The 22480-nt window shown below is 37.4% G+C and overlaps 2 protein-coding genes across 2 annotated transcripts; one reads left to right on the forward strand and one right to left on the reverse strand.

The window, feature by feature from the left end:
- The first annotated feature begins 2247 nt into the window (after positions 1 to 2247).
- Positions 2248 to 8449, forward strand: LOC114523302 (4-coumarate--CoA ligase-like). The gene is made up of 8 exons (XM_028544180.1): positions 2248 to 2312; positions 3095 to 3242; positions 4217 to 4909; positions 5696 to 5873; positions 6347 to 6447; positions 6809 to 6890; positions 7210 to 7355; positions 7745 to 8449. The coding sequence occupies exons 1-8, from the start codon at positions 2248 to 2250 to the stop codon at positions 8018 to 8020; spliced, it is 1689 nt and encodes a 562-aa protein (XP_028399981.1). The 3' UTR covers positions 8021 to 8449.
- A 1623-nt stretch (positions 8450 to 10072) lies between these two features.
- On the reverse strand, positions 10073 to 12048 carry LOC114523507. Its single transcript, XM_028544457.1, has one exon. The coding sequence runs from the start codon at positions 11865 to 11867 to the stop codon at positions 10260 to 10262; it is 1608 nt and encodes a 535-aa protein (XP_028400258.1). The 5' UTR covers positions 11868 to 12048; the 3' UTR covers positions 10073 to 10259.
- Between the last annotated feature and the right edge of the window lie 10432 nt (positions 12049 to 22480).

Genomic DNA, 22480 nt, shown 5'->3' on the forward strand with positions numbered 1-22480 from the left:
TCACCTGCATTATAAGAATGCTGGTTAACGTATCTCTGCTAATTATTTCTCCAAAGAAAAAATGGAATTGCAGGGAAATAAACTAAGGGAGGGTTTGTTGCATGCACGTAGAATCGTGCAGGATGGGGGACAATACAATGACTGCGGTTTGTATTCTATAACATCTCGCGTACAAGGATGGTGCTATCCTGTACGGGAATTCCGTTTAGTAGCATTTATAGTATGTAATCCCATTTAGCAGCCTATATAGTATTTCATGAAACGGAAACGGAACTTTAGTTGTCGATAAATGAAATATAGAAGAGTGAAAATTGGTAATCAAAAGGCATTTATTCCATGCAGTCGAATCCACTTCACGCCGTATAAACGTGCATGCATGTGCTTGCTCGGCAGGCCACGAGGGGTTGTGGAAACGTATTTTGCCCCACGCATTATACTGTATACGTTATATATAGCTAGCTTACTTTACAGCTGTACAGCTATATTTAAACTATTCTATATATAACATTACTGATATGATATCTATAACGTATTAAGTGATTGAAATGTTTTTACAAACCTTTTCCAACAATATACAGTAAACTATAAGATATATATATGTATTCCTTTTCTTACTACTCCAATCTTAGTAGTGAATTTGAAACAACAGAATACTGATGTATCTTTTCTTTGTCAGGCAGGATTTTGTATATTCTTTTATACTGACGACGTGGCTAAATACATTACGTTTTCTATACAAATTGCAAATTATTATTAGAACAGACCTTAAAAGCAATGCATTTTATATAGATATACGATATCGCCATGACAACGCGGTATGCGTGCGACAGCGTCACTATAAAGAGAATAGAATGTATAATTACCACATGTTTGTCTTTTTGTGTGCGCTGCTACGATATACACTGGGTGCCAAAAGTATGAGTCCAGCCGTATCCAAAATTAAATTTTTCGCAAATTTTGCATAAACAAAAGAACTGAATTAAGGAATCTTACAGTCACACTGTCACAGAACTGCATTATAGTATTTCCAATACTATAGAATTTTGCATTATTGATTATTAAATACACGGAAAAGATAACAACATTAATTGCGTTGTTTTCTAACTGGTATGAGGGGAGTTCAATACATATATTGTTAACGACTTATTGATGATGTCCGTTGACACAATGTTCATAATTAAGATTTTTTCAGTCTCTTTCTTTGTCTTGTGCATATCGAAAAGTCCATACTGTTTAGTCTAGTTGACAGATAAAGTAGTTTCCAACTAATCAATTTAATCTTTTCTTACAAATCAGTACTGCAACTACTGCAATAAACCTGTATAAGGAACTTCTGAAATTGAGGAGGAAGCAGACGAGGAAGCAGAGCTGTCTTTCCTTCACGATTCCATACTCTATAGCCAACATGCTAAACAAACGGTAGATATGGACCAAGACGATCTGGGTTGAAGATGTCCGTCTTACTTTAAATGCTCACAAAATATAATAAGAAAAACTGACAAATTTGTTTAGCAATAGAGTCATAACCTTATCCCAGTTCTTAAAAAATACTCTTGAAAAAACTTCTGTCGGTGAATATATAAGGTATCATATCCATTAGAATTGACGTTTCTTTCTTACGTTAATAATTAATATTTGATATATTCTCATTAAAGGAGTGTCATACCGTAACACAATACTCTGTCATGACATAGTAAGGTTTTACACCATGGATATAATTGTCCTTAGGTTGACTGGTTCCAATAAATTATAAAACTGACAAATTTACTGAAAAATGAAAATTATTTCGATGGACTCCAAATTACTGTCATTGGCTTATTACCATCATACCATAAAGATTCCTATTTGAAGTGTGTTTAGCACGAAAATATTTTGATACGAAATCAGGAGAGTTCAAAATACGAGTATCTTAGTTGGCCTGCGCGGCCAGGAAGACCGGGTCGAAAAGTAAAAAACACGAAAAAAAAAACGCCGACGGTAGACTGCGTTCGCGCAATGCGCGACGCAGTAATTATTTTGTAATTTTACACCAAACCAAAAGCGTTTGAGCAATATGCTTCGTTAATACGCCATGCCATGCACGCCATTTAATATCAGTCAAGTTTGAAACTTGTTGTCATCAAGACTTTGTTCTTCCACCAAGGCATGTCTCGAATGTTTCCTGACAATATAGATAGACTGCTGTAAATCAAAGAAATCAGAAATATTAATCATGGCTTCCATGTTTATTTCGCGACAAACAAGGTTATGGTCTTCGCATTGCAGAGCGCCGACGATCCAGAATCGAACGCGATTTTATCGTCATGCCAATGGTTTGATCCTGCACAGGTATATATAGTCGAAATTCGAACTCTCGTGATTGTATTGTTAGGCCTGTATCATCACAATAAATTGTCGAGGCGAATATAAATGGTAAATTGCATTTAACACTAGCGAGTTCAGCGAAGATCATTTCATTGCGTCAAGAAAGTTATAACACCGAAACTATACTTTGCGATAATTGGGAGGGCGTACTCATCAATTGGGCTTTGCATACTCATCAATCATGTATATACGTTCGTCATATAGAACGTGATATATTTATAAAGATACACCCCCCAACACCTTCCAAACTCGCGTTAGGTTTTATTCCGGCGCGGGTGCATGGAGCGGACGTAATGGAGAGATCATAGGACGTCAAGCGCTTGGCTAGACCAAGGACTGTAGTGTAGGTAAATACTAAATACTAATTATTTCAGTACCCGCTGCAGCGATACCATGGGTATGCAGCCGTATCGGCATCGATTTCTCACATTTTGGTAATTCAAACTTTAACATCTGTTGATATATAATATGATACTTATAATTGTTAATACCATGCAAGTACAAAAATTAGGGAATGATTAATTTCTCCGTGATTAATATTTGATTATTAGCTAATACCAACTATTAAATGCTATATTTATCGAAAAAAAGGCCAACTCTGCAGGCACGGGCGATGAGTTCGGATTCTCCTGCATCATGATTTATAATTTTCCTTTAAATTAAAAGGTCTTTCAAACTCTTTCCGTCTGCGGTTGTATGCATATGAACTGCTGTGTATTTTTTGTTTCAGTAGAAATCAAACAATAAGATGTGCATCCAGCATCCATTCGAATATCGTTAGAAGCAAGAGTCCTGATTTGCAGAATATTGTTGAAGATAAATCCTTTCCAGCATTCCTTTTCGATAAATTCGATTCATTCGGCAGCAAACCAGCAATGGTATGTGCTGCATTATTTATCACAATCCTGCCGGTGAACTCGATTTATTATCTGGAGCAGGACGTTTAGTAAAACCAATGGACGACTTGCGCTTTAGACTAATTTCTTAACTCGGGAATAAAAAGAAAATTTTCTGAAAGTGTTTACTAAAATTAGTAAAAATGCCAATTTTGGCTCCGAATTGTTGTAAACTACGGAAAATATAGCCTTGCGAAGTTGACGAATTTTGTATATACTTTTGTATTACAGCCGGAAGTTTTTAACTAATTCAGTTACACATTTCTGCACGTAATACTAATGTATGCCAACTTCACATTTGCTATATTTTCCATATTTTACAAAATTTCGTAGCCAAACTTTGCATTTGCACTTATCAAGTATGCTCTCTCCAACTATGATTATTTTTTCCTTCTTGCTACTTCGATCAAAAAAGTAACATGCGCGATCCGTACTTCAGTGGTCTGTACGTTTAATAGCATTGCGCATTTGCGCTTGCGTATAATGATGACGCGAGATTACTGGTCTTCACGTTTCACAGCCGAGATAAAGAAATTGAGTTCACGGTTTTCTGAAAGACCGTCCATTGTAGGGCGGGACTAATATATTTTATATAACATATACATTCAAACAAACTCAAACTCAATACACCAACTCAAACCTGCTTAATGAAATGATTAGCAAGAAAAGGCGAGGTGTCCAAAACTGTGACACCTTAATTAGGGTTATATAGTTTCACATCCTAATAAGTTTCTTAAGACACGTGTTAGGCATGTGAAAACATATACTTGTACTTTAATGTATAATACAGTATCATTTTGCTATGCTTCGAAGAGCAGAATAATCATCATGCATTTCCCGCCCCATTTATAGACCTCTTTGCGGATTTTATGTCGTACTTATAAGTACATGCAGGACACTCGATAGAAGCTATAGGCTGAGCAATACGTCAAACAAATAGTGTTCTTTACCTTCAGATTGATGGAATCACTGGAAAGCAATACACTTACCCACAACTGCAAGAAATGGTAATTAAATTGGGCTCAGCGTTGACAAAGCTTGGCTTCAAGAAAGGAGATGTGTGTGCTCTATTTTGTCATAATATTGCAGAATATCCTATTTTGTATCTGTCTGTATTATCTCTGGGTGGTATATGCACGTTAATATCTAGTATGGCAACCGTCCCTGAGTTGAACTACCAGTTGAAAGACACAAAAGCTCAATATATTTTCACGGTTCCTGCCTTTTCCCCTACTGCAAAAGAAGCAGCAAAGCAGTGTGGATTAAAAGAAGTGATTGTAGTTGGTGAGGCGGAGGGCTGTAGACCAATCTCTAAGCTTTTTGAAGATGATGGGAAAGCATTTCCAAACGATGTTGTGATCGACCCAAAAGAAGACGTGGCGGTATTACCATATTCTAGTGGCACCACAGGCTTACCAAAAGGCGTTATGTTAACTCATTTCAACCTATCTGTGAACATACAGCAACTGGTTGACACGCCAGGGTGTTACGATATCACTTCTGATGACAACATATTTGGTCTTGCACCGTTTTTCCACTTGCTGGGATTTAATATTGTTTTAGGTCCTTCCCTTTACGCTGGGGCGACTGTAATAAGTTTGCCACAAGCAGAACCAAAGGTGGTTCTAGAGACACTGCAAAATTTCAAGGTGAGTTTATGTGCATTTTTATAAGCATTATGAGAATTTATAAGAGAGGGGAATAGTGAGTTCTGTTTTTACGACAGTCTCAATGTTTCCTTAGACGAAATGGAATTAAACAGTGAAACTTCCTTAATCACGGGAAAATAGAACTTACTAATTCCTAATCAATAAGATGTTTTAATGAGGAAAACACCGCGATAATAAAAACTTTTCTCACTCATCTTTTTTCAGTAATAAATTTTTATACGAAGCAGGCTAAAACATCTCTACGATAACTCTTGTTTATTTTTTGGTGTAATTTTAATTATTTAGACACTCGATTATTTTAAGAGACTGAAAAAAGTGTTCTCAATGTTTATAAAGATGCGGTGCCATTTTTGCTATTCAGCAGGCGTTTTTACTGTCTATCGCCTGTATTCTAAAAGCTCCCTCACAGTGACACTTGAGTGCGATTCCATGCAGTGCATGAGAGTGCACTCAATTGGAAACGACGTGTGAGTGGGAGTGGAGTATGAATGTGAATGGCCACTCAACGAGGCGGCAATCACCCTTAGAAATATAAAGCAAATTTGTATTTAAGATTTCATGTTGATATATATAATATAATGATTTCTCAGATAATCAGATTGCTTCCTAGTTAAAACTTCCTAGCTACATAGGTAAAAAAGAAATATAATTATATGTTAGTTACCGGCTGCGAGGTCCGGACGCAAAAAACTGTGCTCGGGGTTGCTCAATTTTTTCTACTTTCTATAGAGATTTCTTACTTAACTTTTTTACTGTCTTCTTTAGATTACGAAACTGGCTACAGTTCCTTCTCTGGTTTTATTTTTCGCCAAAGACCCTATTGTTGACAGTTACGATATATCGTCTTTAAATTATATTACGTGCGGAGGCGCACCTCTCTCAGAGGACGTTGAAAATATTTTCCATGAGCGTCACGAAAGAAGGAGAATTCGAATAAACCAAGGTAAAGACTATTATTTATAAAACTTTAATATTGGTAAAAAGGAAACATTGACAAAATTATATTTATATAGAATATGTTCCATGTCACATTGTTACATTCGTACATATATATAATCACTGTTAATTTTGTTAGCATGCATGCATATCTTGGATTCATGATTCCATGTTGCGCGACATGAAAGCGTGAGAATGCCAATATAGCTACCCTTTTTATACGATGGAGGATAAAAGACTCGGCGACTTGATAGAAGAATTTCTATTAGACTTTCTTCTCAGCCCCAAAACGGTTCGCAAAACCGTGACACTTCATCAACTTTTTGAAGAGGGGTGATGTGAAACGATATTGTGCTTCGTTCCTGCATGCCTAAGACTGACTTTCAATTCGGAACACCGTTATAGGCGGTATACATAGGAACAAAATGCTTTTAATATTTGAATTAACTATAAAATCCATCATTATATTCTATTGATCAGGTTACGGCCTGACAGAGACCAGTCCTGTCGTAACCATTTCCTCAACAAAAGCTTGGCGAGGAGGATCTTCTGGAGTCGTTGTCCCCAGTACTGAAGTTAAGGTATTGTAAGATATATATTGTCGTGCTTCAGCTTTTTGGTTATTTCGAAAAGTGTTCAAACATATATTGATCAATTTTTTTTAGGTATTGATCTCTAAGATATTCAATAATAGTTTTTTAAAACATAGTTGTCGATATCAATATCAATTCAACAGGGCCGGGTATATAAAGGATTGCCCTCCATACATTGAGCCATGTTTTACAATATAAATAAGTCATTTTATGTACACATGCATATCTTGATAACCATATATATAGAAAGAGGAGCTTATTCACCTTCCTGTTGCACTTTGTGTATATAGTACTATAAGATTTTCATAAATTGTATGCAAGATGACGATATATAGTATGCATTACTCAGGTGACCGATTTATACACTGGAGAAGCAGTGGGCGCAAATAAGAAAGGTGAAATCTGCATCCGAGGTCCCCAAGTAATGAAAGGCGAGTGTTTGTTTTTTTTTTAAGTGGGAGTTGCAAAATATAAACAGTGCAGAATATAAAGGCTTGCATGGGCTCAGTAATCGTAGTGAATATATGTAAGACGTCATAAAAATTGTGTGATATGTCCATCTGTGGTTGTGACTACGCCATTTTCACGGCGTCTGCCAATAGGCGTTACGTCGTGTTTGCAAAATTCCGCTATTAGCTGCCTGTATGATTCCGGATGGTATGCATCTGACTGCATTGCTTGTCTTGCCCCAATACAAGCCATTATAGCAAGATGTGGTCGCTATATGCAATCTGTTGATAAACGATCTAGGATACTACAACAATCCTGAAGCAACAAGCGAAGCCATCGACTCTGATGGCTGGTTCCGTTCTGGTGATATCGGATACTATGATTCTGATGAGTTTTTCTATATCGTTGATCGTTATAAAGAACTAATCAAATACAAAGGTTACCAGGTATGCATGTTACAGAATAAATTAATATCACGCTATTCTTTCTTCTTCGATATTAAAAGTAGCATTCCAGATATAATTATTTCAAAGAGGGAGCATGACTATAAGCAAATGTCAAATGGGAGGTTTTCTTGCCTTTAATTATGACAGTTTTCGAGGCGGTGGGTCCGAGTGGGAGCTTTTTGATCAAACAAATTCCTACCGCTTTCACAGTTATAAACGTTTTTAGGGGAACATTTTAAGAGGAACTATATACAGCACCCTTAAGAACGATTCAAGTTTGTTTTTCATACTACTCGGCCACTGTTTGCTAAGATTATTGAAAACATTATTATGTACACATCGTTCGTTCAGCATGAAATTCATCGCATATATTTCAAAAAATTTCAAAGGTTGCACCAGGGGAGCTCGAAGCGACGTTAATTGCCCATCCAAAAATCCAAGATGCCGCCGTTATCGGTATCCCTGATGAAAAATGCGGCGAACTTCCAAAAGCTTTCGTTGTCGCAAAAGATGTAAGCGAAGAAGAAGTATACGGTCATATGGAGAAGAACCTCGCTCCATACAAAAAGCTTCGTGGTGGCATAGAATATATTGACGAGATCCCAAAATCAGCGAGTGGGAAAATATTAAGAAGAGTTTTAAAGGAGCGGGATTTATCGAAGTAGCCAGTTAATATGTGTATTTCTCTGCCTATGAGATGTACCAACACACGTACAGCAACATTTGCATTATTTAGATATCATTAGTAATAATTATGTTAAGCACATTCCAGCATATTTTGAACCATATACTGAGCACCACTATATAGGGGTCCATATTTTGGCATATGCAATCTTACCAATGTCGAATATACCTTAATCGGATATACTCAACCTTACCAAGGTCGAATATAAAACATTCCGCTATAATCGACTTTCACTGTTTTTTATTAAAGGAACACCAAATGCATGGTTTTCGGTGCAGGATAGCATGATACTGCACGCGCGGGATATTGCGAGACTTTCGGAAAGCGTTAAAAAGCACGAGCCGTGTCTTGGTCTTGCTTTTTTTTTTTGTTAGACCCTAAAAAGTCCTGACCACATCCGAGTTTCCCTATAAAGTAATTAAAGGATATATATATATATATATATATATATATATTCCATAGTTATGAAAATATAAATATATAAATTTCATCAAAAGTTTGCGAGATGACAGTTGTATAAATACAATTTTTTGTCTCAACCAATCACGAGCTTAGTAATCTTTGTGTAGTAGTTCACACTGGCGCATGCGCATAACGTAGAAGACCGCCCATGGCGTGAGGTCTGTTGCACAATGGCGGACGACTTTGATTTCGCATTTGCACATCGTGGGGCCGTACGTGGGCGCAAATATCCGAGCGGGATTAGTACCCTGGCACGGTGCTCCGCACCGGCTCGGAGATAACGTGTTTTACTCAAGGCCTTTCCGTAGACTAGTCTTATTTTTTCCGATTTCATCATTTAATTTTGATGTTTTGACTGATGCATTCGCGCCAGTCGCATCAGTCTGGACTCTGGACCCGCGCCTGGTATAGCCAAAATACAGCTAATCTAGAACGAAAATTAGCCATGCAAACATTTCCAGTTAATTTATTCAATTGCCTATCGAAAATTGAATTTCGCGCTCTTTAGACTGTTAGAAAAAAGAAAGCGGACAAATGCCTCCTGGCTGATTATTACTCAGCTGGAAACAGCAGCAAACTCGAGTGAATTTTTATGAATATTTAGTTTAATTAAGGTTGGTCATCCTCAGACTATTTCCAAACAACTATAGGGGATTTCCGCTCTTCATCATCCAGGGTGGTGGTGCCTGGTGAAAGCACCCAGGTCCATTGCTCACAACAACCCTACATATAGCCATCTTATTTATATCATATTATGGCATTAAATCCTAATAAAAATCGCCGATATTTGTCTGGCTATTTGTATAAAATGTTTGTATGAAGTGCAGGCCGAGTTCAGACCTCAGAAGTATGGAGATGCGTGAAGGAACAGATGATCAGTGAAATCAGTGACAAATTCAAATGGATTAGCTATTGATAATGACAAGCCAGACAAAGTTAGGTCAAAACATTTTTCATCACGCTACTGACTACTCTAACTCTTCATAATAATTCAATGTTTAATAAACCGTATTACAGTAAATATATATATTCTTTATAGACATTGCATAAAAAACGCGCACATCAAGCACCCAAAATGTGGGGACTAGATGCTGAATTCGACATGCGCTTAGACTATGTTGGGAAGTTGCATTTTTGCATTATATTTAATCCCAATATGGCGATCCAGAATCAAAATGAATTACTGAATAATGACGCTAATGTATTTACCAATAGATTAATCTTAACTTAAGGGCTTTATACAATGTTAATGTATCCAAATGTTGCCTGTCATGTTTTTTTTTATTGACACTAAATCCGCAACTGGTAGAGCTTGGGGCCTGTCGCACGGAAGAGCAATTACTTGCCGAGCTGAGGCTGAGCGTCACTTGACTGACGATGAAAGCAAATTTCCAGAGCCTGCAGTGCACACGACGTTTTAATCGCGTATTTTCACGCATGTTATTTTCACCGGATGTTCATGTTAATTGTTGAATAGTTGCCGTGCGCTCGAGAATCCCTTGCATTCATGCAAATATGCGGTAAAGAAAGCAGGATACAAAAAAAGAAACTGTAAGATTGAGGCCTTTTATTTATACATTTGATATATTCGATTTTTATTCACCAATACATGCATGCGTCAATCGGTCAATGTTACACACAAATTACCATTTTTCTACCAAGTTTTTTTGCCACGCTAAGATCCTGCCTTTGGATATTACAATATTAAGCTATTTAACAGACTGATTAAACCCTTCGAGACCTATATCTCGTCTCGATCAGTTTTCATCACTTGATGAAAGAACATTAAGTAGGATTTCAAAAACAAGATTAACATATTTTTCTGCCGTTTCTTCAGTCACACTTGAGGTCACATACGAAGTAGACCAAGTGAATACACCATTAAACGTCGCCATATGATTTGTAAACGTGGCCCCATTTTCATACGCTCCAGAACCACCGAAAGCACTCTCGATCTCGTATGTATCGTCCTTTTCCTTCGCCCAGTCAATCTTTCCTAGGTTAGTCAGGGAATGCACAGGTGACATCAAACCTGGCCGTCTCATCTTCGAGTGGAGAAGAAATTCCGAAACAAACTCGTTGGGATCAATCAGATCCGAAATTGGTAAAAGATACAGCGACATAAGATGTCGGCCTTTTCTGATTCCTTCGTGAACCACCAGGGTGCATTCTTTCGCAAACTTCCAAAACTCTGTAAGGTTTGCTAAGCTTATATTCGGCACATTGGCATTTTCCATCATTATTGTCGTATAAAATCCTAAATCATCTTTTTGCACCTTCGGTTCACATTGATCTCTAACATTCACTGGACAATACCATTGGAACTTTACGCTGTTCTTTTGTTTGTTTGGAACAAGTTTCGCAACAGCAAGATGACAACACGCTAGTATTGCTCCATACACTGTGCAAAAATTCCGCCGAGATAATGTTATTAATTTCTGCGTATCAACGAGACTTAACTCGCGGGGGATAATTTTAATCATATCTTTCCTGCCAGTTTCAATCTTATCAAAGTTAATCTCTTCTGAATGTTGTGAAAGAACTGGATTCCTGGCAGCAAATCCAAGGTTGATACGCATCGCAAACATCACCAAACGAAGCAATAAATACTCTGGCAATAACCACTGCAACACCCTATAGTGTGAAAATTGCCTCGACGCCAGTAAAGTCATAACTCCTGGCATAATGCCCGTCTTCTGATCATCTTGAGGACCTAATACTCCTTTCGAAAGTTTCTCCAAGCATTGTACGAATTCCTGTGCTAGTGTTAAAAGAGACATGCCATCGACGGTCCCATGATAAAACGTAAACAAAAGAGTATTGTGATACTCTTGTTGGGTGGCATCATACCTTTCCTTCAAAGCTGTTGCTTTCCACAACGGACCACTCTCGCAATCAAACTTTGTTTGCACTTCTTTCTGCCAGACAGATACCCAATCCTTAAGACACGACTCGTTTAAAGTCACCATATTTTTGTCCGTTACAATACGTATATATTTCACGTTCTCATTATCATCATTACGTTTTTGCGCTATCACAAACCGAAACAATGGATGCTTTCGGGACACGAATTTTAGTGCTTCGTACACATGGTCAAAGGACAGCGACGACTTCGACCTCAACTTTAGGCCAAAACACATGTTCGCACCACCTTGTGCATGAAATTCGTCCAAAACCGACTCGAAAAAATCCATTTTTCTTTCATTCTTTCTTTGTTGTTGACCTTTTGATGAGTTTATTAGTCGGTTTACGATAAAATAGCCTATCCGTGATATCAAGATGATCAGAAAAAGGGTGAAAACCAAAAGCAGTGTTTCATCTTTAAAGTCAGTGACTTTTGTTGCCATACCACTGGCGAAACACATTTTCTTTATAGGCTATGATGCTCCTAAACACAGTTGTCCGCTGACTAACTGCGTCTGCTCTGCATGGCCTCCTGACATGTGATAGTTGTATAAAAGCACTGAATAGCGCTTCCTGCTAAGCAGAAAGACCAAAAAAACAACAACAAAATTTTCAAATTCGCGTTTGAAAATCATTACCAGAAGCTTCGGTCAAAATAGCTGCTGCTTGTTATACTAAATTTGGCATTTACGCGCAATTTATAAGCTCAGGTAATCAAGTTACTCAAAAAACTCGGGAAAGATTTTAGTAATTCATGTGCACTAATGATTTCCGGTGATTGTGCAATTATGTCTCGAACAATAATCAGTTAATATTAGTGCTGAGTAATGGTTAATATTTACTAAGTCACACTACATCTCCCTTTTTTTCGCGATGTCAATATAATATCAGCGACTGTATTGTTATGTCTTTATAGCTTATATGCCATATGGTACTTAATTATTACAGTCCAAACTCCAAAGTACTCTCTAGCTTTTAAAGATAATGTTTTTATTATTTTCGGTCTGTTGTTCCCATTCGTTGACGAAGGCGAGTTTCCTGTTTCTCTTGTTTCTTGTCAGCGTGCTGAACTATGGTGTCATTTGGAATACTGCGCAGTTGTGCTCTAGCTGTTCCTTCTTATGACCGTTGTAGGAGTATCAACCAGATATGATCTTGGTTTGTTGGATGTTCTGATTACTGTTCCTGACTTCCTGTACAGTCCATGTCTGTTGCATAAACTGTTGTTCCTGATGTCAAAGGCTTTATTGTTTGAGCACTATGGCGATTATCAAAATTCTTCTTTTGTTTCAACTTTCAATCTATGTTCTTCTTCCTTTGCTTTAAAAAGTTCCTGGTTTGGTAGTTGCGGTGTGAGCTGCTATACCATTATTTCATATTGTTGATTTTATCTTTCTCCCCATGAGAAGTTCTGTTGGCGAATGATAAATGGTAAATGGTCTTTGTTACACATATTAATAGCAGTTACGGTAAATTATTGATGCGTTTACACTTTTAAGAATTATGTATTAATGTTAAAAAATATGCCTGGAGTGTGAAACATTATACTAATAAAACTTTATAACAGTTAAGATATACATATATACTATCGAGTGATCATCGAAATAATAATAAACCTGAATTAGTTGATTTATATACTTCTTCGAATTAAGAAAGTACAAAATGAGTTCATAATGTTTACAAATTTAAACTACTATCATATCTATTAATTACGTTTACTAGTCGACTACGACTGAATCTTTCAGTTTTATATGAGAAATTGTAGAGTTTCTTTGGGTTTGTTCTAGTTTCCTTGCCTCTCACCTCCGAACATTTTTTAGGGAGCAATACATGAAGCTTATGGGATTGTAGTGACATATTCTTAATAAGGTCAATACACATATAATCCCTGCGCTCTTGCAGCGTCTTTAAATTGCATTCTTGTAATGCTTGATCATTCGATATGTCAGTGCGAATCTTGCAAGATATACTTTCCCTTGCTAATGGTGTTGATCATCCGCTTGCTAATGGTGTTGATCTATATGCTAACATTGCTTTTGCGGGATCTTTTTCCTTCTTTAAGATATTTTTCACTGTCCTTACTGCCCGTTCTACTCTCCATTCGCTTGACGATAGCGAGAACTACTGGTACTATCCCCATTCTTTTGCAAACTGGGCGAACTCGTCACTGTGGTATTGTTGGAACGTACTTCGTCCGGATACTCCGGAATACCGTGCCTGACGAAGATAGTTTTTAAAGCTTGTATATCTTCGTTGAACTTGTATCTTTGGTTAGTGCCACAGGTTCAACATATCGAGAATAATAATCTACCACTAGTAGGTAGGTCACCTTTTCTAGGATAAACAAGTCTGTTCCGATCAGTTGCCATGGTCTTGCAGGGAGTGGCGTTAGGATCAATGGTTCTGCATGCTGTTGTCTGTACTTGCTGAAAGGTGTAAAATTTTCAACCATACTTTTAATTTGTGCACTAAGTCCTGGCCACCAAACGAATATTTTGGCTCGTTGCTGGATATTTCGCGCCAATCGCATGATCATATCAGTCTGGACTCTCTACCCGCGCCTGGTATTAGCCGAAAAAGTACAGCTAATCTTAGAACGAAAATTAGCCATGCAAACAGAAGACGGCAGATGAAACCGAGCTATTCCTCCATTTCGTGTATAACTTCTGTACTTCTTTCATTCTATCGTTTTTGTACAAAAATGTGTATCTCCAGTTAATTCATTCAATTGCATATCGAAGATTGAATTTCGCGCTCTTTAGAGTGTTAGAAACAAGAAAGGGGACAAATACCTCCTGGCTGTTTATTACTCAGCTGGAAACAGCAGCAAACTCGAGTAAATTTTTATGAATATTTAGTTTAATTAGGGTTGGTCATCCTCAGACTATTTCCAAACAACTATAGGGGATTTCCGCTCGTCATCATCCAGGGTGGCGGTGCCTGGTGAAATCACCCTCGTCTATGGCTCACAACAATCCTACATATAGCCATTTTATTTATATCATATTATGGCATTAAAACCTAATAATTTATATTGATAACTGGGCACTGCAGTATAACTTCTCTATGAAAGTCGGTAAATATCATATCCCGATCCTAACTCGTGTGCCAAGCCCCTGGAGAAAAACACGCCCTATCAGTATTAGGCCAATTTTGTTGACCTGTAGATTGCTTGGAGGGAGAGGTGTAAATTAATATATTCATGTTTACATACCGAGGTGAGTCAAAATACAAGCAACGAAACAGTACCAAAAGTAACTTTTACAGATAGTTCAGTGTCAGCGAGTGCCAAGGCAATCGTTCAGAAAGAAAAAATCGCCGATATTCGTCTGGCTATTTGTATAAAATAATGAATTGCAGGCCGGGTTCAGACCTCAGAAGTATGTAGATGCGTGAATGAACGGCTGATCAGTGAAATTAGTGACAGATTCAATCAAAATAGGTGATGGCCCCTCATCAATCGATAATGACAAGCCAGAAAAAGTTAGGTCAAAACATTTTTCATCACGCTACTATAACTCTTCAAAATAATTCATGTTTAATAAACCGTATTATAGTAAATATATAGATATTGCACAAAAAAGCGCACATCAAGCACCCAAAATGTGGGGACAAGGGACTGAATTCGCCATGCGCTTGGACTATGTTGGGAAGTTGCATTTTTGCATTATATTTAAGCCCAATATAGCGTTCCGGAATTAATCAAAATGAATTACTGAATAATGACGCTAATGTGTCAATGGGTTCATTTTAAGGGCTTTGTGTTAATGTATCCAAATGTGGGCTGTTATGTTTTTTTATTGACACTAAATCGGCCACTGGTCTGGTAGTGCTTACGGCCTGTCGCACGGAAGATCAATTACTTGCCGAGCTGAGGCTGAACGTAACTTGACTGACGATGAAAGCAAGTTTCCAGAGCCTGCACACGACGTTTTAACTGCGTATTTTCACGCGTGTTATTTTCACCGGATGTTCATGTTGATTGTTGAATAGTTGCCGTGCGCTCGAGAATTCCCTGCATTCATGCAAATATGCGGTAAAGAAAGCAGGATACAAAAAAAGAAACTGTAAAATTGAGGCCTTTTATTTATACATTTGATATATTCGATTTTTATCCGCCAGTACATGCGTGCATGAATCGGTCAGTGTTACACACAAATTACCATTTTTCTACCAAGTTTTTTTGCCGCACGCTAAGATCCTGCGTTTGGATATTACAATATTAAGCTATTTAACAGATTTAACCGTTTGAGATCTATATCTCGTCCCGATCAGTTCTCATCACTTGATGAAAGAACATTAAGTAGGATTTCAAAAACCAGATTAACATATTTTTCTGCCGTTTCTTCAGTCACACTTGAGGTCACATACGAAGTAGACCAAGTGAATACACCATTAAACGTCGCCATATGATTTGTAAACGTAGCCCCATTTTGATACGCTCCAGAACCGCCGAAAGCACTCTCGATCTCGTATGTATTGTCCTTTTCCTTCGTCCAGTCAATCTTTCCTAGGTTAGTCAGGGAATGCACAGGTGACATCAAACCTGGTCGTCTCATCTTCGAGTGGAGAAGAAATTCCGAAACAAACTCGTTGGGATCAATCAGATCCGAAATTGGTAAAAGATACAGCGACATAAGATGTCGGCCTTTTCTGATTCCTTCGTGAACCACCAGGGTGCATTCTTTCGCAAACTTCCAAAACTCTGTAAGGTTTGCTAAGCTTATATTCGGCACATTGGCATTTTCCATCATTATTGTCGTATAAAATCCTAAATCATCTTTTTGCACCTTCGGTTCACATTGATCTCTAACATTCACTGGACAATACCATTGGAACTTTACGCTGTCCTTTTGTTTGTTTGAAACAAGTTTCGCAACAGCAAGATGACAACACGCTAGTATTGCTCCATACACTGTGCAAAAATTCCGCCGAGATAATGTTATTAATTTCTGCGTATCAACGAGACTTAACTCGCGGGGGATAATTTTAATCATATCTTTCCTGCCAGTTTCAATCTTATCAAAGTTAATCTCTTCTGAATGTTGTGAAAGAACTGGATTCCTGGCAGCAAATCCAAGGTTGATACGCATCGCAAACATCACCAAACGAAGCAATAAATACTCTGGCAATAACCACTGCAACACTCTATAGTGTGAAAATTGCCTCGACGCCAGTAAAGTCATAACTCCTGGCATAATGCCCGTCTTCTGATCATCTTGAGGACCTAATACTCCTTTCGAAAGTTTCTCCAAGCATTGTACGAATTCCTGTGCTAGTGTTAAAAGAGACATGCCATCGACGGTCCCATGATAAAACGTAAACAAAAGAGTATTGTGATACTCTTGTTGGGTGGCATCATACCTTTCCTTCAAAGCTGTTGCTTTCCACAACGGACCACTCTCGCAATCAAACTTTGTTTGCACTTCTTTCTGCCAGACAGATACCCAATCCTTAAGACACGACTCGTTTAAAGTCACCATATTTTTGTCCGTTACAATACGTATATATTTCACGTTCTCATTATCATCATTACGTTTTTGGGCTATCACAAACCGAAACAATGGATGCTTTCGGGACACGAATTTTAGTGCTTCGTACATATGGTCAGAGGACAGCGACGACTTCGACCTTAACTTTAGGCCAAAACACATGTTCGCACCACCTTGTGCATGAAATTCGTCCAAAACCGATTCGAAAAAATCCATTTTTCTTTCATTCTTTCTTTGTTGTCGACCTTTTGATGGATTTATTACTCGGTTTACGATAAAATAGCCTATCCGTGAAATCAAGATGATCAGAAAAAGGGTGAAAACCAAAAGCAGTGTTTCATCTTTAAAAAATATCAAGTCAGTGACTTTTGTTGCCATACCACTGGCGAAACACATTTTCTTTATACTATAACGCTCCAAAACACAGTTGTCTGCTGACTGACGGCGTGTGTTCTGCTTGCTTGACATGTGATATTTGTATAAAAGCACTGAATAGATTTTAGTTTTGCATGTGCACTAATGATTTCCGGTAATTGTGCAATTAAGTCTCGAACAATATAATCAGTTAATATTAGTATTAGGTAATGGTTAAATACACAACAATAGTAACTCCGAAGAAGTAAGCATTTTCATCAGGATGATGATGACTAAATAAAGTCGAGACGTTGAATGAAAATGCTTACTTTATTCGGAGTTACTATTGTTGTGTATTTTATTAAAATACTCAGTGGTTCCCGCAAGTAATGGTTAACATCTACTAGATTACATTACAGTAATAAAGTATATATGTAGTAAACTATAAAGCCGAATAGCCATAAGAAGCGTATTTTTATTTCGAGCACTGCCGATAAGTAGGGTTGAAATTGCCAGCGAGAATCCTTTTCTGTAAAATCTACTGCGACAAAGCCGAGGAGGTCTATTTATGTTCGACTATTATTGAAATGTTCAAAAGGTGCCAGGCTCCATAAACAACTATAGTCTATACTCTTGTATTATAGTCTTATTTAGATAAAGTTCAAAACAAATTAAGGAGTAAGCAGTTAGCGTGTGTGTCAAATAGAACACTTCGAAATGTAAACTTTGATTCAATATTCATTTTCTATAGAAAACAAATTAATTAAGGAGTAAGCAAACAGTGCATGTGTGTGCGTGTGTGTGTGAAAAAGTATTAACAGACCTCCTCGGCTCATCTTTCACCTCTTAAGGGTATATTGAATATCTATCGGCACACAGTAGCCCAAAACAAATAAATTTCATTTATCTCCGCCAAAAAAAATTATTAAGACTTTATCTAAATTTATCTAAAATTTTCTTTATCTAAATTTTTTTCCCAGTCTTTTTAGGAGACCATGTTTTTAGATATTTTTTTGACGTTATCTTTTTTTCAATTCTCAAGTCCTTTTTTGATGCACATTTCTTTCAATTTACAGTCTTTCCTAAGAAACTGTGAGTCTTCAAACATTTTTAATCTGAATCATACCGAAAGATTCCAACCTACGCGTACAACCTGGTAAGGCCGTAGCCTTAACCACTAGGCCACCAGCTCGTGTGTAGATATATCATTATACAAACCCGCAGCGCCCCGTTTGAGGTTGCAAGAAGTGACACACGTTGCATTTTTTAAAATTTCCAACTCTATCTTATCTAAATTTTTTCCACTGGGTCATGATGAAAACATTTTACGAGACCTGGTATTAGCGCTTGATGTTTTAAGGCTACAACAAGGTTCAGTTAAACACCATAATGAAAACAAAATTTCTTCGACTAAGTGATAAATTACATGCAAATTTGAATACAAGTAAATTAGCTTGTAGGTACATCACGTAAGTATTTAATACTGCTGCAAAGTGCAAAGCTTTCGGTGCGTTAACCCAGGCCTTCATCAGTGCAATGAATTTACTGATCTATTTCGTTTTTGAGCAATGAAAATTCAAAATAAATTAATTTAATACTTTACTGTGTAAACGCAGCCTAATAAGAGAAGTAGAGTTATTTAATATCTGTTGCGTTATGTTGAGATTTGGAGCACAATTTCAGCTGTGAAATAAGTGGCAAAGGTTGAAACATTCTAATGAATCTGAATTACCATTTTCCTGAAATTTTAATTTGTGACCTGTGAAATCAGACTTGACTTAATTAAAAATACAAAAAAATCGCACCGTGACTATTAGCTTCACCTGGGCCGCATATAACTAGCTTATGGCGAGGTAATGCTCCTCCTTTGCTTAATGGACTCCATATATATTAGGTTAAAGCTACGAATAAGATTCAGTTTTGTGTGTTTTAGACAACTAAGACAAGAAAATTAATCATCATCATCAAAGTAAAATTATTTAATTTTATGTAAAATCCTTCGAAAAAGGGTGAGTAAAATAAAATAGTGCCGGTAGTAATTCGGCAGAAGTTCTGCTGTTCTAACCAGGGCGCTTATATATAAGCGCCCTGGTTCTAACGGTAAAGGCAATGTTCTCCCATGTTTCAAACTGGAGGTTCGAGTCCAAGTATGTCCGTTTTTCATTATGTCTTTCGAGAAAGGATAAAGTAAATCAAAGAACCATAGCCGTTCAGCACCAGATCTCGTAACTTAGTGGTGAAGACAATGGTCTCCCAAGTGGTAAATCGGTGGTTCGAATCCCAGCATAACCGTTTTTCATTATGAATTTGGTGAAAAGGATAAAGTAAATTAAATAACCTTACTCTTTTAGCAGAAGACTTTGTAGTCTAGTGGCTAACACAACGGATTCCCAACCGGTAAATCGATGGTTCTAATCCTACAATAACCGTTTTTCATTATGAACTTCTGAAAAGGATAAAGCAAATTAAATAACCATAGCTATTCGGCCCAAGATCTTGTAGTCTAGTGGCTAACACAATGGGCTCCCAAGTGGTAAATCGATGGTTCGAATCATATCATAACCGTTTTTCATTATGAACTTCGTAAAAAGGATAAAGTAAATTAAATAACCATAACCTTTCAGCACAAGATTTTGTAGTCTAGTGGCGAGGACAATGATTTCCAAAGTGGTAAATCGATGTTTCGAATCCTGCCATAACTGTTTTTAATCATATGAACTTCGTAAAAACGATAAAGTAAATTAAATAACCATAGTCGTTCAGCAGAAGATCTTGTAGTCTAGTGGCTAACACAGTGGACTCCCAAGTGGTAAATTGATGGTTCGAAGCCTACCATAATCGTTTTTCATTATGAAGTTCGTAAAAAGGATAAAGTAGACTAAATACCCAAAGCCATTCAGCTCAAGATCTTGTAGTCTAGTGGTCAAGATGTTAGTCTCATGTGTCGACAGTCGAAGGTTCGAATCTCGTTTTAGATGAAAATTTTCGTTATTAATAAAACATTGTAAGGTCATGGTGAATAAGTTGGTGTAGGCTTCCAACAATCACCAGTTAGCCTTGTGGTAAAGTCGTGGACCATCAAGTACAAGATAGAGGTATCAAGAACAGCGCGGGACGTTGCTCATGGCGCGAAAAAGAAAAAAAAAGAAAAAAACGGTAGGTATGTTGTTCTGGGGAGGTTTGTACTCGGTTAATCTTTGCAAATCAAAGTTAATCTTTAGGGAAATTCAGGGAAACCAGGGGATAGATAGGGTGAATGAGGGGTACATGAGTACAAAAAGACTTAGTAATTGGGCGACCACGGCTCCCGGGGGCAGGAGGGCCACGGCTCCCGGGGGCAGGAGGGAGGGCATAGGTGAGAAAACAGTATATAAAATGTTTAAGTCTTTTTGTACTCATTTAAACCTCTTTACCCCTATTTATCCTCCTATTTACTCCTATCTATCCCTACTTTTACCTATCCCCACATACCCCCAACTATCCCCTAACACAATTAAATGTTTGAAGAAAGCTTGCTTTGAAAGTCAGGAAAGCCGGGGGAAAGAGAACCCCCCTCAGTCTACTCCTCGCCCAAGGCGAGGGCATATTCGCCCTCTCGCTCTACTCCTCTCACACTCACAAATTCTCACTTTATTATACCTTGTTCTTTTTCCGGTTTATCCAGGGCTTGAACCATCGACTGTATACTTGGCACATCATCGTCTTCACCACAACACCACCAGTTCTTGTGGTGTAAGCCTAGAGTTTTTTATTTTACTTAATCCTTTTTGGAAGGATCTTTGATGAAATAGAAAAAAAAACATTCCCATCTGGGGCTCGAACCTTCGCCCTTAAACTCGGAGAGCACTGCCTTTGCCAGTAGACCGCACGATCTTGCGATGAAAGGCTGCACTTTTTTATATTACTGAATACCTCATGGGTAGGATCTCAAATGAAATAACAATTTAAAGGAGTTCTTTTTAATGCTCATGATTTATTTTCTTGTCTAAAACACGCACACAATTGTATCTTATGCGTAGCTTGTAACCTAATAGTAGCCATTTGTGTTCTCGCTAAAATATCACATATTAGGTACGAAGTGCCTTAAAGCACTATTGTTTTCATAAGTTAGTTGTTATATGCGGCCCAAGTGAAGCTAATGGTTACGGTGCGATTGTTTTGTATTTTTAATGAAGTAGATTCCAAGTAAACGGTACAAGAATTAAGAAAATATCCAGTTAAACAGATATTAACTATTTATCTCAAGACTTTGTTGTATAAAGAGTCGAAATACTAGCTTGTCTAGCAGGTTCGTCGAATATAAAATACGCTAAGAAAAAAGAAGTTCAGTTCAAAAGCTCAATTTCCGCAGTTAACCGCGGTAACAAACAAACAGCAGCTCTACAATATTACGGCAACGATTCATAATTATTCATTTAAAAGTTCTTCGAAGAAACGATTAAGTTAAATAGACAACAATAGCTTATCGACAAACGATGTGGTCGTCAAACAGTTGTTAAGCCGTTGGTCTCTTTACTCCAAAGGTTTAAATATTAGATTAATGCATTTTATATTCGACGAACCGGCTACGAACAGTCTTGAAATAAATATTCAATATCTGTTTAACTGGATATTTGCTTATTTGCAATTTCAGATGTAATGGCTAATGCTTGTTGCCTCATGACTATAGGAGTTATATACATTTAGTCGAATTCATATACAGGGGAAACTCATAAAGACGGGAAACTCATCGAAGACGGGAAACTCGTCCGGAGGAGAAACTCGTCTTAAATTCGCATTCAGACGGATCAGTGAATCAGACGAGTTTGAGAAATATCAGCATGGCAAGAACGGAACAAGACTACGGAAAATAAACACAATTAGTATCGCAATGATTACGCATTACCCGAACCATGCATCACCACACGTATAAATTTTCCAGATCCCAATTCACATTCAGACGGGTTTTTACGGCTATCAACTTTCCAGTCTCAGTAACATGAGTATTCGGCTTTTCTTATTTCTTGTACCGTTTACTTGGAATTTACTTCATTAAAAATACCAAACCGAATTGCACCGTAACCATTAGCTTCACTTGGGCCGCATATAACAACTAACTTATGAAAACAATAGTGCTTTAAGGCACTTCATACCTGCATGTGATATTTTAGCGAGAACACAAATGGCTACTATTAGGTTACAAGCTACGCATAAGATACAATTTAAGACAAGAAAATAAATCATGAACA

This window comes from Dendronephthya gigantea, unplaced genomic scaffold (assembly GCF_004324835.1).
Source record: "Dendronephthya gigantea isolate DGI-Jeju-01 unplaced genomic scaffold, DenGig_1.0 000027F, whole genome shotgun sequence".
Classification (NCBI taxonomy): Eukaryota; Metazoa; Cnidaria; class Anthozoa; order Malacalcyonacea; family Nephtheidae; genus Dendronephthya; species Dendronephthya gigantea.